This window comes from Haemaphysalis longicornis, unplaced genomic scaffold (genome assembly GCF_048455015.1).
Source record: "Haemaphysalis longicornis isolate Haplotype H1 unplaced genomic scaffold, Haemaphysalis longicornis Haplotype H1 scaffold_2, whole genome shotgun sequence".
Classification (NCBI taxonomy): Eukaryota; Metazoa; Arthropoda; class Arachnida; order Ixodida; family Ixodidae; genus Haemaphysalis; species Haemaphysalis longicornis.
The window spans coordinates 33,586,285-33,599,793 of NW_027526295.1; the positions used below are offsets into that span (position 1 = coordinate 33,586,285).

General features: G+C 44.4%; 1 protein-coding gene across 1 annotated transcript in view; it reads left to right on the plus strand.

The window, feature by feature from the left end:
• LOC144167898 (fibronectin-like) overlaps window positions 1–13,509 on the plus strand; it is a 103,238-nt gene that overhangs the window by 75,542 nt on the left and 14,187 nt on the right. The window contains exons 3-4 of the mRNA XM_077697034.1: window positions 8,502–8,562; window positions 9,545–9,820. Of these exons, the coding sequence (XP_077553160.1) occupies window positions 8,502–8,562; window positions 9,545–9,820 (337 nt within the window). The remainder of the gene's footprint in view (window positions 1–8,501; window positions 8,563–9,544; window positions 9,821–13,509) is intronic.

The following is a 13,509-nucleotide window of genomic DNA, read 5'->3' on the forward strand; positions in this document are numbered from 1 at the left end:
CCAATTCTTGGAAGCAAGGGAGGCAGATTTGACCGGCTAGTTACCTCAATATCAGTGCTAGCTGATTGAGAGAGCAAGGGAAGAGGGAAGGAGCTGCTGGATCTGATGCCGTAGACTGCGGTTCCACCTTCGAGCTCTGCCACCTCTTTCGTAAACCACTCCAATTTTCGTAAACGACAACTATTTCTTCTTGAACAAAGATTTTGTCTCTCTGTCTATCTCTCTCTCTTTCCATAAAGAAAAATTGCTCAGCCCGGCCTAGACACCACGAAATAAACATTTTGATACACTGACACTGTATCCTTCTCGCTGAAACTGACCAAGACCTCGCATTTGCAATCTTTCACGATCACATTTTAAGCCACAGAATCGCAGAGAGCCTTTGTCTCTCCTGGGACAGGGCGATTAAAAACACTGGTTGCTCGTCTTTCTCTTTTTGATAACCTTTCCTGCTCGTGAAGCATACATCAGAAATGGAGTAGCTGCGTACGGAAACGCTCCGTGGGAGTCGAAATATCACTATCGCGCCTTATATCTTATGGTAAAAACGTAGATGTCTCGCAACTTATTTTCTTAATAATACATCTTATTTGATTGAGTAAAGTTTACGTCAAAAGTGGTATCTGTTATTCTAACGAGGCAATCTTTCGAATGAACCAAACTTGTGTTTTATCAGCAAGGCCACTTTAAGCACCTGTATATACCACCCCTGTCTGTACTAACAGTTTCAATTGATTATTTGACGCAGTACATTATGTTGCTAATTAGTGATGAACCTATTACGAATAAGCAGATTAGCTGCAGGCACGTCCCATGTCCCTCTTGGTCTCAAAGTACCAATTCGCACCTAGAAAGCAACAATGAGATGTAGCTATCCACAGATACTGGAGCAAAAAAGTGAAGTGGCTTCTTGCTATTTATGGCTGTATTCAGGGCCACAAACAAAGTTTTCGAAAAATTCCACAATTTGTGGGACTGGTGTGTGATGTCGATAATCATAGAAAGCTGCGCACCCTGCCCTACTGTTAATGTTCAACGTCGCAAGGCTCATCAAATGGCATGGGCTAGTTGAAGGCTCAACAAATGCATGCGCTAAACCATTGATGCTAATGGGCCAACAGGCCGCATTACCACACCCTCACCCACACTTTACGACATCACACATAAGCCCTATCTCCTTTCAAAAAGCGCGCGGGTTGAGATCCGGGTATTTCGATTCGGTGGAGTGATACACTGCATGAGCTACTGCCGTTCTTAACTTGTACTCAAGTGTAGAGACTTTCACTATAGCTGTGAAATAGACCCATAAACACACTTCAATATGTCCTTTATAATTAGCGCTTGAAAACACATTGTATGGTCACTAAGTATAATTTCACGTGGATGTTGCTAACGGCTGATCCACACGGCGGACGAGGTCACTGATTCGGATTGCGGAATTCGTACCACGTGATACGACGTCACCGATTCGTGACCTTAGCGAACGGACCGCGGACAACGCGGGCTCACAATGCGATACTCCATTTCGGTTCGCGATTCTGGCGGGAGATTACAGCAAAATACTGTGCTTTGACGCGCACAAGGCTGGATAGTCTAGCAACCACGCTTCTCTGCTCGGAGCACCTGGCTCATCGAGACGCCCTTACGCCTTCGTTTACTGACAGTTTTACGCTCTTGGGCTCTTTTCCCGCCGGTCGCATGTTTGTTGCGGCACGGTTGCACGGCGGTGCAGGGCTTTTTCGCCAGGCGCATTTGACTTGTCCGACACAAACACGACTGATGGCAGCGTTCGTCAGCTGCCTGCCCAGAGGCGATACCCAAATGCGCTTTTGTAGGTGTGCATCTTGTATTCCGTCATCTTTCGTCTTGATTATTTCAATTTGCCGCCGTGTTTTTAGAAGAAATAATGTACCAACTAGCCCAGAAGCAAGCTCTCATTGATAAGCGACGCTAGCCCACATTAACACCGGGAGCTACGGCGGAAAGCCGAGAAAGGAAAAGCGCGTGAACCGACAGCAAACGAAGCAGGCGTTCAAGAAACGCAGAATCAGAAAACGTGGGTGCTACATCTTTCCTGCATATATGCTTTCTCATTCCACACGTACGTGATCTTGCGGCGCTCATTCTTGTGGCCACGCTACGGCCATCATAGCGCAATGACACTTTCTGTCAGCGTCCGTCTTTGCCAATACTCTGAACTACTCAAACCTGTTGCGCTTCTCGGTGCGCGCCGACGGTCCACGCGTCGAGAGTATGCTTTTTCCGTCCGCGCTGTCGTCTGCTAGCTTTATCCTTCGTGTGAATCCCAAACAGCAGAAATTTCCAATGCCAAGCATGGCAAATCATCAGTGGCCAATGTGCCCGAGCTTGGGCATTGCCTCGGCAGCCTTCAATAGGTGATTGGGGAAGGTCACAAGCCAAGAATTGGGCAAGCTCTGGAAGGCTTGCTCTGGATAATGCCTATTGGTGGACCCCACGCTATTTTCATGCACATTTTTGGCTTTGTGGCCAGTCCTTATGGCCAGTGCCTATTTTAAGAGTTGCTTCGCGGGCCAAGTTTTGCTTAAAATGTGCCATTAAAGAGTAAATTACTTATTAAGTCCGCATTATTGATTTATTAAAGTGCACTCGTTAAAACATTCTCTGTACAATGGCATGTATAAACTTGAAATCACACCGCGAGGCACAATAAACTGCATCAACTTTGCGAAACAATTACGTGATTTGCCGAAAACAATTGAGCAACACAACACACCAGGCCTTTTTTCTTAACTTTTATTATGCACATCAAAATTACAACGAGAATCCTGGCTTAACAGTGGCAAGAATACGAAAAAAGGTTCTTCAAAACCCAAACACGAAAGCAAACACAACCACATATGTCGCGAAAAAATTAAAAAAAAAAGCTTCTCGTGACGGGTGAGTCAACCTATACTTCGTTTAACTGCTTCAGATGCCTACAAAACGGAAGCATACAGGTTAATGAAACCAGGACCCTCCTCCCCGGGAATTCGCCGACCTGCCAAGATAAAAATATGTCGCTGAACAACACTATTGTAGAATAGTCCAGCTTGTTCTCTCTGGTGCATCCGCCACTTTTTCACAGGAAACACCTTTACGTCGTAGCGCCTGTAATAAGTAAAAAAATCGTTAACTACAATGATAAATGCACGCTTCTTACTAAATACAGCACCCAGATCTGTCTTTAAGAGATGCACGTGTGAAAATATTCTGCCGACATTTTTAGCTGTTAACACTCGCTATGAAACATAAAATGTACTCAACTATTTATTTTTAAATACTGCGTTTTACGGCAGCAGTTACTTTGCACGTTCTTGAGAAAAAAGACCAGAATTTCACCGAAAATGGGCTTCACACTTATTGGACTCGCGAAAGGTAATATAAAAAAAGTTCAATAGACAAAGCAACACGCCAGCGGTTCCATGAAATTTTGTTGTGGCTACTGTAGTCACATAAACAATTAATCGCGAGTGAAATGTTGTACCGTGAACATTTTGTTAGCGTAACGTTTGTTTTCTTACAACGCGGGATCAGAGACAACAATTGAAAGCACTGCACAATGGGTTCGAAACGCACGAACGTTCGCGTTTTTTTGCAAGACATCTATGCCAACTTCAAGGTAGATGAGAAGCCTTGTGACCTTTATTGCGTTATAGTTTTAAAGGGTAACCAAATAAAGTGACAATTAATGCGAAGCTACAAACCTAACTGATTGGGCATTAAACTGGTACGGTGTTGCTGTCGCCGTACCTGACTTCTGCCTCGTCAGACGCGCCAGATGTGAACAGAAGCGACTCAGAAGCCCAGCGGCAGTGTAATTACTTGGTCGCTCGACAATATCTTTGCGTTGCTGAAGAAAATACTGAAACGAAAGCTTCATTCATAGGTAGAGTTTAATGAAGCCAGCCTAATACGTCCGTAACCCTTATACTGCACACGAGTCTTGCTTCAACGCATGCTGAGCAGTCGTAAACCTGCAGTGGGAGCAAGGGCCGCTTGTTCGGAAAACACAAAGCCACAAAGAGGTTAGCTAGAGCTGGTGTCACACAAATAGAAGCACATGTATGTGACCCCTTAATTCTTCGCAAGAACCAGCAACACTAAGTAGCACTCACGCGCCAATTGTCCTAAACGACAGATGAAATTTTGGCGGGAACGAGCGCGAGCTCTCCAGTACCGAGCAAGGAAAAATGAAATGGTGACACGTTTTCGGCGGCCTGCCGCAGCAGGCAAACGATGTTATTCCACCAGTCAGGCATATTTCAAACACAGCCGCCTACACCAAAACGCACCTCACAGACATGCACAGTACTACGGCGGTTTCACTTGCACAAAACGTGTGGCAAAAGAGACGCAGACGTCAGTCGGAGCGACGCGTCCGTCCACCAGCCCCGCCGCGGAGATAAAGAACGCGCAGAGGCACAACGATCAAGTAGTCCGACGGACACCGTTGTGTTAGGACACACAAATGACCCATTCTTAGAGAACATGTAACACTATCTCGCACGCTATTTTGAATACGCTGCACTTTAATTGGAGTACGCTTTGTTTTGTGGCACGGTGCTGTGGCTCATTAGGTAACTGCTTTTAGCTGCGTTGTTGCCTGTTCACCGCTCTAACCGTCGTGTTTTCACACGCCATGCACTCGGCAAGCGCGTGGCCAAAATTCGCTTTCATCCGTCTGCTAAAGCTCGGCCTCCGATGGGCTGTGCGTGTGACGTTACTCCGAGTCGCCGTTTGCTTGGCGCTCAGTCAACCTTTCAGGCGAGTTACCGAAGAGTGGCCGATAGCTCGGAAGCCAATGGGGACCCATGGGTTTTCCAATTATTGGCAGTCAGCCTCTGCTACTTGGGATGCTTCCTTGAGCCGGACCGTCTGCTGACGTCACGCGACGTCAGCAGTCCGGCTGCGGACCTGTCCGTCGTGTGAATCACATTTAAAAAAGCACTTGCTAGCAGCACGCAACGTTCGAAAGATATGAAAAAAAAGTGTTTTAACACGCCGAAGCGGCACCTGGGCTATGGGAAGCACTGTGTGGGAAAAACTCCGGAATAATTTTGACCACCTGGGTATTTTTTGTGTGCACGGAGGTCTCAACACATGGGCGTCTTCACGTGTTGCCTCCATCTGGAAAGCGGCCACCCCGGTATCGAATCGACATTCGTCTCCATAGCACAACATCCTAGCCACTGAGCCAATGCTGCCGGTAAACACATGAAACAAAGCAAGTTTTCGAGTACAAACGAGAGTAATAATTACCCTTCTTATTTTCATAATCTATCTACCTTTTGAACCAGTCCTCTACCTCCTACAAAACATTTTTGTCTCGAAAGGTAATCATGCTGTTGTTAATGAAAAAATATTTACAAACCTACCGCGTTAAAGTGATGCAGCCTGTTTTAGAGATCACTGACATCAGCCATTTGCAGCACCATGAAATAATTGTGTTAAGATAGAGTGAAAGCATCTACGGTCGCTGTTGAAAGAAATTTCGTGATATATTACAATAGCATCTGCAAAGAGACATGGATGGGAGGATATGCCACATGGATGAAAATTATTATAGATTAAAAAGTACGGGACCAAGCAAACTGCCTAGGCGGAAAAGTAACACAAGCAGAGGAAGTATAATTATTCGAAGATGTAAACTAAATTCTAGAAGAATCAAAATCTTGCACTCAAGTGAGGACAATTGGCTGATGTTTGAGAAGTAGTCTGTGGTGTGTAATGCTATCGAAAGCTTTAAAAATCGAGAAATCCTACCAGTTTGTAAGCCTGCGTCGATGGATCAATGTAAATCGTAAAAAAAAACCTCAAAGTTGTGTTTGTCGTGTAAGCCTTGTAAAAACCGCATAGATATTCAAATTTGATGGGGATTTTCTAAATATTTAGTGACTTGATAGTGAATTAAATGCTCGCCGACCTTGCATATGGTGCTTGTTAGCCAAATTTACTGGTGAAGTACGGTAACCTCATTTAAAGATTGGTGCTACATCAGCTATCCTCCAATTACTGAGAATAGTGCCTGTCACGAGAGACTATAAAAAATTGCCGTTAGAATTCTACAGACTGCGATATTTACTTTTCAGTATAGTGTGATTAATACCAGTATGGTCTGAAGTTGATAAAATTGTAAGGTTACTTAAAATAAAAAGCCGTTCCACACTAGTTCGTATGGTTACTTGCAAGCGCAAAACCTTATTAAAAGATCTAAAAGATTTGCGTGGCTTGATGCCATGCGGATAATTGTTTAAAGACAACGTTCAGTTCCTCTACTTCTCGACTTGCGCTTTAGTCATCGGCCCCAGATTTTCTTCAATATCCCCGCTAAGGAATGACAGGCTCCAAATGCACAGCATTGTTCCACGAAAACGTTTCAAATAATTAGAGACTACAAAACTGCTAAGAGGCATACATCATGGGTACGGAAGTTCCACGACGTGCAATAGTTCCACGACTAACCTAAAAGTACATTATCAGCGGGTGCACTGATATGGCAGCAGTGCCTGGACCAACGCGTCGAGCAAATGCGCGGGCTTCTGAACGTGTGGCCCAAGTGGCCAGGGGATGGACGAAGAATTGAATTTAAAACGGTTAGACCACACCAGGTTTTAGCTGGGAAATTGAAATCACCTGAAATGATAAGTCTGGCACTGGGACACCGGGTAGAAATATCGCTTAGAAAACGGGAAAATTCTTTTTCAAACAAGGCGCATATATCAGGAAGGCGGATAAAAGATGGAATTAACAACATAATTACCTAGCGACTTCAAGGAAATAAAAACAAGTATTCAAGAAAAGTGAATATTGCGATAGGTGTAACAAGAAGATCGCCTTTGACGGCGATGAGTACGCCAATGCCCTCTGGTTGATCACCGATCACAGCGAAAGAAGTTAAATTTTGATGCGCAAACAATATTTTTATCACTGACAGAGCCATTGGCCAAGTTTCAGTCAATATTACAATTGATGCTGATGAGGATTCACTAAGCGAGGAAAGGGGAACGGTTTTCGAAAGAGCACTTCGAATGTGTGACTCCTGCGCCAGAAGCTGACGTTGAACACCTGTTGTGGACTTGCGCAGGTCTTAGAAACGCCAGAATCCAACACCTCCGAGGCACAGGGCTCGATCATGGGAGACCCCCCGATCTTAAGCATTGTATATGGGGACCCTAGTACCGGTCTCGTCTTGGCTTTCTGCGTGCAACTGGTGCAATGTTGTACCTATAAACCTCCCTGTTATTCCATAGGGCAATCTATTGCATTTAAACAAAATGTTTGTGAACGAGAATGGAATATGCTCGGCAATGGAAAGCGTTACAACTGGGGATGAAAACTTTGTAAATGCAGGAAGGGAACGATGTCCTTCACTGGTGTCCCTTAAGAGAGCAACCGCCACGGGTGTGTTATCACTAGCATTTATTCTGACAGCACAATCATTAACATTGTCCCACACGGAAATATCGTCATTTATGAAGAGGTTAGTAAAAACGAGGTGGCAGCTCTCTCCCTACTTTGCTACGGGTTTCATAATTTGGCCAGCTTGCGCCTTTTATCACGAACGGGTAGGGAGCAATGACGCGAGATGCTGAATGGCGTGTTTTTTAGCTTGGGCTTTGTTGACAATCGTTTCAATTTTCCTATCATTAAAGAATGTGGCTACGATAGGTGTCTTTTTGTCCTGTGCAGAAGGACTAAGTCTGTGAGCTGGGGCAACGGAAGCAACTGTTACGCCTCAAGTTGGCAAGCAAAAGTTTTTAACAAGACGTTCGGCTGTATCCCATGCTTCAGACCGTTCCTTATCGTCAAACCCAAAGTAAAGAACATTGGAACGCCGAGATCGATTATCTAGGTCGTCTATTTTATCTTGTAAGGCAGAAAACGGAAAAATGTGCCTAGGGTGGCTGGGAATTACGGGTATTGATATGCAAAATCATCTGCTGAAGAACGTTGAGGCGTGCTCTGTCGAGAATATATCCATTTTGGGTAGGGAGTCGCGGGTGAAATCGGTCCTGGGGTTTCTATAGGCGGAAGGACTCGTGTCCCATACCGGCAATATTCTCCGACCTCCATTTTTTCAAGTCGGCACCCAGCAATCCTCAATGCTGCAACCACCAACAGGAACCCATCGCAGTAATGAATATGAGGAGAAAGCAACCAAGGTAGCGAAAGAGGCGCAAACACGATACAGAAGGGGAGAAGGCTATGATAATTGCTGTCTCTGGCCTCGGTGTTAAGACCATGCAATAGCCTAACGAAAAATTTTATCGCGAATTTAACACCTTCAGTAGACGTCAATAAACAGAAAGAGGAGGTCGTGTTTCCGAAGTGACTAATTTATAAAATCACTCTAAGGTGTCGTGGCTTTAGGTCCTGTATACGCTCTCTACATATGTCCCTGCTAGCAGCCGTTTTCTTAATACCATTGGCTTTCATTAAAACCATGTTGTTTATATTTCCCTTTTGTACTGCTATTTCAGATGCTACGTGAAAATGTGGAACAGCCCCATGGGGACTCGGTTGATGATCAAACTGCGATCCGTAAGTAGAGAAAGGAATTATTTACGATAACTTCCCATTCCAGGAAGCGATTAAGCAGTAGTTCAAAGGTGGCGGTACATTAAAACATTATAATTATGGTAAAGATGTGTATCTTTATAGTCGTAAAAAACTTGTCTAGAATACTCGAAGAATTTCTCTGGGCACTGAACGCTGCCTACTTGTTCTGTATGCAAAGGCAGTTTCGTTTTTTGTTCCTTGCGATGCTTATTAAAATTCTGTACTGCTACATCGTGCCCGTTTTCCTTTGGTTTCCTTTCGTCGTCCTGGTTACATAATAGGCCACAGACCATTTCCAACTGTCTACAGAGGAGCTCTGAGTCTGCATTTAGTAGCTTTAAGAAACCACCTTCACATGCGCATGTTGTAGCACTACAGTATTACCAGTAGAAGCCTCAGTGCTGACGCTATCAAAGAATGAAAGCAGGCTTATGTAGCCCGGGTCCGGTTTTTTTTTCTGGGACAAACCCAATAGTCCCGTGAGTGGCTTCCGTACATTCGTGGCTTATGTGTCAACCATGTCCTCTCTTTTTAATACTTAAAAGCCATCTTCACCGTGGAGTCGTCGTGAAGTGGTGGTTCAGTCTTTTACGGGTCATCCTGAATTCTTGTGTTCTATTCGCGCCCATGGGATATGTTTGTCTAGTAAGAAAAGTCACATTAATTTCAAAAGCTGTTCGGTGCAAAGAACGCCGTGTTTTAACACTTGCGTCATATGATGTATTCCTATTATGAAGCTTAAAGTAACCGTGTTAGTTATAGATAAGAAGGAACTTCTGCTGCCCTAAAAGTCGTTTATGTAACGCTACCAACACACTGATCTAGTTACAGCCGTAGTAATAGTACCCCGATGCTGGCGGGTTGAGTCAAATAACTGATGAAATTGTGGTTATCGTGATCATGTCTTCTATCTAAGGCGTATTTTCCGTCGAACCGTACCCTATTTTCACTCTCTCAAATGCAGTTAGGAAGGTGACCGGGTTGAGCGTGACGACCTCTGGCGCTACCTCCGTACGGGTTGAATGGAGTGCTCCTGCAGGAGACGTCATCAGCTACAAGATCGGTGCATCCTTGCAAGAAGGACATTATTTCGAAGTCAACACGAGCCACTCTTTCATCGAACTGGCTGGTCTGGTTCCTGGAAGTCTCTACATTATTTCTGTAAGCCCTTTCCTCTGGGAGAACGGCTATGTTGTCACAGGTCCTCCCGTAAACCGTTCAGTCACCACGAATACCCTTGGTAAGCATTGAACACCTTTATCTTATCATCCGGTTCATTTGTTATTTTTCAGTCACGTTGGTGTTCATAGGGTCATCAAAAAACGGGCGGCGTATCTGCTTGGCTTACTGCTAATGTCGAAAGATAGTATTCGTCTGCCCCCCTGCCACGTAACTTCGTTTCCACACTGTGCTTCCATGCCTCGCGTTCTTGCTGCCTGCTCGCTCCATTCGGGATAAATTGAACGGGGTTTGTTTCGTGCAAGTCAATTTTCCCACTTCAGACTGCTCATGAGCCACCTGTTTGGACAGCTTCCCGCATAGACACCTTGTGCATTCAAGGTACTCGTATCGGCGAACCCGCTGACATCGCGCCCCCTCACTCCCACTGTAACCAACCTTCGCAATGATTTTGAGTGGAAGGGTAGAAGCCTCGACCGGTTCCCGTCAGAGCCCTGGTCCACCTCCGGCCGATGGATTCTGTCTAGGCAGACTCTGTCCCAGTCCGTCTACTGGGACGGCAAATCCGGGAACTCACTGACGATCAATGTAAAATCTGGGAAAAAAAGTACCCCAGTCTCCTGATGAATACTAGGCTGCATGATAAATTCAAATCCAACCCAAAAAGGGATCGGTCCAGAAAAGGAGCCGTACCGATGTCTTGTTTCCACCCCTCCCAAGTACAACCGTCCAAAAATGTAGTAACAATATTCAACTTCTGATCATGGAATGTGTTGTTGCAAGAGAAAAGCCGGTTGCTTCACTGTGGGGTTCTAGAGTTCGAAGTTATTAGAGAGCATTGTTGGAGAGTCCTACAAAACCACCAAATAAAGAACTTCATAACAGCTGGTCGGAATGATCACTGAGCAGGAGGCCACGAAACTTCCGAGAAAAACGAGGATCGCGATTTTCCCATCAAGATCACGCCCAACCGCAGCTTTAACAGCTCCTAATCCAAGGCGTGGTATCCGACCCGGATCTAATCAAAGAAAGCGATTCCGATCTTCTCGGTGACGAGAGAACATACAAACAGCGCGATTTCTTTCCACGCAAGTAAAATGACACCTGGCTTCCCGTGTATAACAATTGCGCGTCATTAATGGACCTCCGCAAATAGCACTTCTCGATTTCGCGTGTTCCGGTTATAATGTCGTGTTCGTTCCGGTTATATTGTCGTGTTCGCATTTCATTTGTCCATCACTGTACATCGTCTAATCTTCATACAGGCACACGGACCACTTCATCATGTTAGCTTATTCATATGCGTCACTTGGGCAAATTTTCAGACCATAAGGGGTCTCTTGGATATTTTTTGGAGGCGTTAGCTATTGTTTACGTGTTTTTTCGTAAGCAGATCTATTTTTATTCTTTTGCTCTCGAAGGCCCTAGAAATGTTTGCTGCATCTTCTTCCCCGGTGTAGTGTGATTAACAGATTTATTCCTTTATTATTAGTAGTAGTTGTAATAGTAGTACGTTACAGGGAAGCTGTATATATCTAATATCCGCAGTTCTCGCACCGATGTGAAACGAAAACTCGGGCGTCTCCATCAGGCGCCTCGACTAAAGTGGCTGCTCTCTCATAGCAGGCGTCGCAGGTTCCCTGTGTGTTGGCGACTTCATTGACGGGATTACTCTGGTGTCGAGTTTTTTTCTTCTATACTAGGGGTAGTAGCCACTCTACTAATGACACCAATGGGCATCACGCCTGTTCAGTTATTTCATGTCATAATTAGGTAGTTTCAATGAAGTACTACACAATTAGGAACTCCCGCGTGCTGCCAATATGTGGGCTCCTACCTGAAGCGTGTGGTGAAAAGAAACTGCTGGAACTTCCGTTTTATTGGAAATCTCTCAAAACAAATTCTACGAAGATGGTGCGCTGAAATGAGAACCTAACCATTAGAAGTGTCATCTCGGTAGGTGTGAAGGCTACGCATCAGTCACAGTTTTATGATAAATAACATTGGCTCCTACTGGAGGCGCGTACTTGCAGAAAGTCCCAACAGATGGCGAATGGTATGCGAATGCGGGAGGATTGATACAAATTACACGTCCAGGGGGGTGTCAGTTATAAATCCCGCTGGCCTCTTGAGGCCAGCGGGATTTATAACTGACACCACCCTGCTGAATTTTGCTCTAACACGTAGGTTAGAACAAAATCCTGAAATTGATTTTTGGACAACTCTATGGGCAGCATTTGGAAGCCAAAACGAATTTGATATACCAGCGCGCTGTATTGTTATTGTCAAATATGTAAACGCAGTTTTCCCAAAATCCTGATTGTCTCTATTAGGTAAGTGTTCCTGAAAAATTTTCTAGAACAGTGTTCACATACGCGCCTCAGTTACCTTTATCAACAGAAACCAGGTCAGTGTTTGAACTGGGATACGAAAAAAAATAAACATCTGAAAGCTTTACGCACTTTTCACTTTCTCCCTGCTGTAATTTTTTAAAATTTTAGCAACATTGAGCTTCTGCACCATAATGATAAGGTGATCATGAAACTTGAAGCCATTTAAACCAGCAACTTCACTGGGCATTGACATCACCTGTGTAGACCTTTAGGCTCCTCAGGCATGTCATGTAAAAAAATCTTTTGGCACTTTCACAGGCTTCACAAGGCTTAATCGCTAAGTGTGGTTTCGCGCATATGCATGAGTCACAGTTGTTCGCAAAAGCCAATGGGGTAAATCAATCAGTGAAACATTTATTTATGAATCTTTAAGAACACCCATTTGGTTCCGAAATGCTAAATCACCCCAACGGTGTTGTTAGGGCCAAACCGTATAACTCCTCTCTAGATATTCCCCAGGGCTACACATATCAGCAAGAAGCATTTCGATATATGAACGGTTGGCGAGACAATCACGAATTTAGGAAGACACAGTTTCCGCTTTCCGTGAATTAGAATTGGTGAAAATCCCGCCTTAGTCAGCCCCTGCGGCATGACACAAACGTACTCCCGCACTTTTAAGTCTCTTGGTGGAGCAGTTCTGGCTGGTATTGACGAGTCAGTAAGTCAGTCGGGCACTTATCCTTATATGTATAGAAGATAACATGGGCCGGTACTAGAAGGCGCATGGTTTCAGAAACTCCCAACAGATGGCGAGAGCCATGCGAACGCGGGGAAATTGAACAGAATTTCATGTACAAAGAGGTTTAAGTTAAAAAATCCCACGCCTGTCTTTATACGCGTGTTATGACAAAATCCTGAAATTGTTTTTAACAATTGTATCCGTAGCATGTACAAGCAAAAACGAATCGCATATACGATCGGACAGTTTGGTTCGTAACTTATTAAACCATGTATTGCTCTCAAAATTATAGTTGTCCCTATTACGTGGGGTTCTGACAAAATGTTCTAAACAGGATTTAGAGACCTGTATAAGTTACCTGTAACCACAACAACCAGTTCAATATGTCCACTCGTCTGCGATAAATAATACATATATGAAAAACTGTGTCAGCGCTATTCACACTCTCACGATTGTAATTTTTAAGAATTCCAGCATTAGTAGCCTCCTACACTATAATCAGAATGTACTCATGAAATTTGGGACCGTTTGAATCAGCACTTTGGCTAGGCGTTGATATTACCTGTTAGGCCTTTCCAGATCGTAAGTCGTGTCATTTAAAACTTTTCGCCCTTTTACCGACTCCGCAGGGCGAAATCCTTAAAATTAGTTTGGTGTATTTGTATTGGTAATATG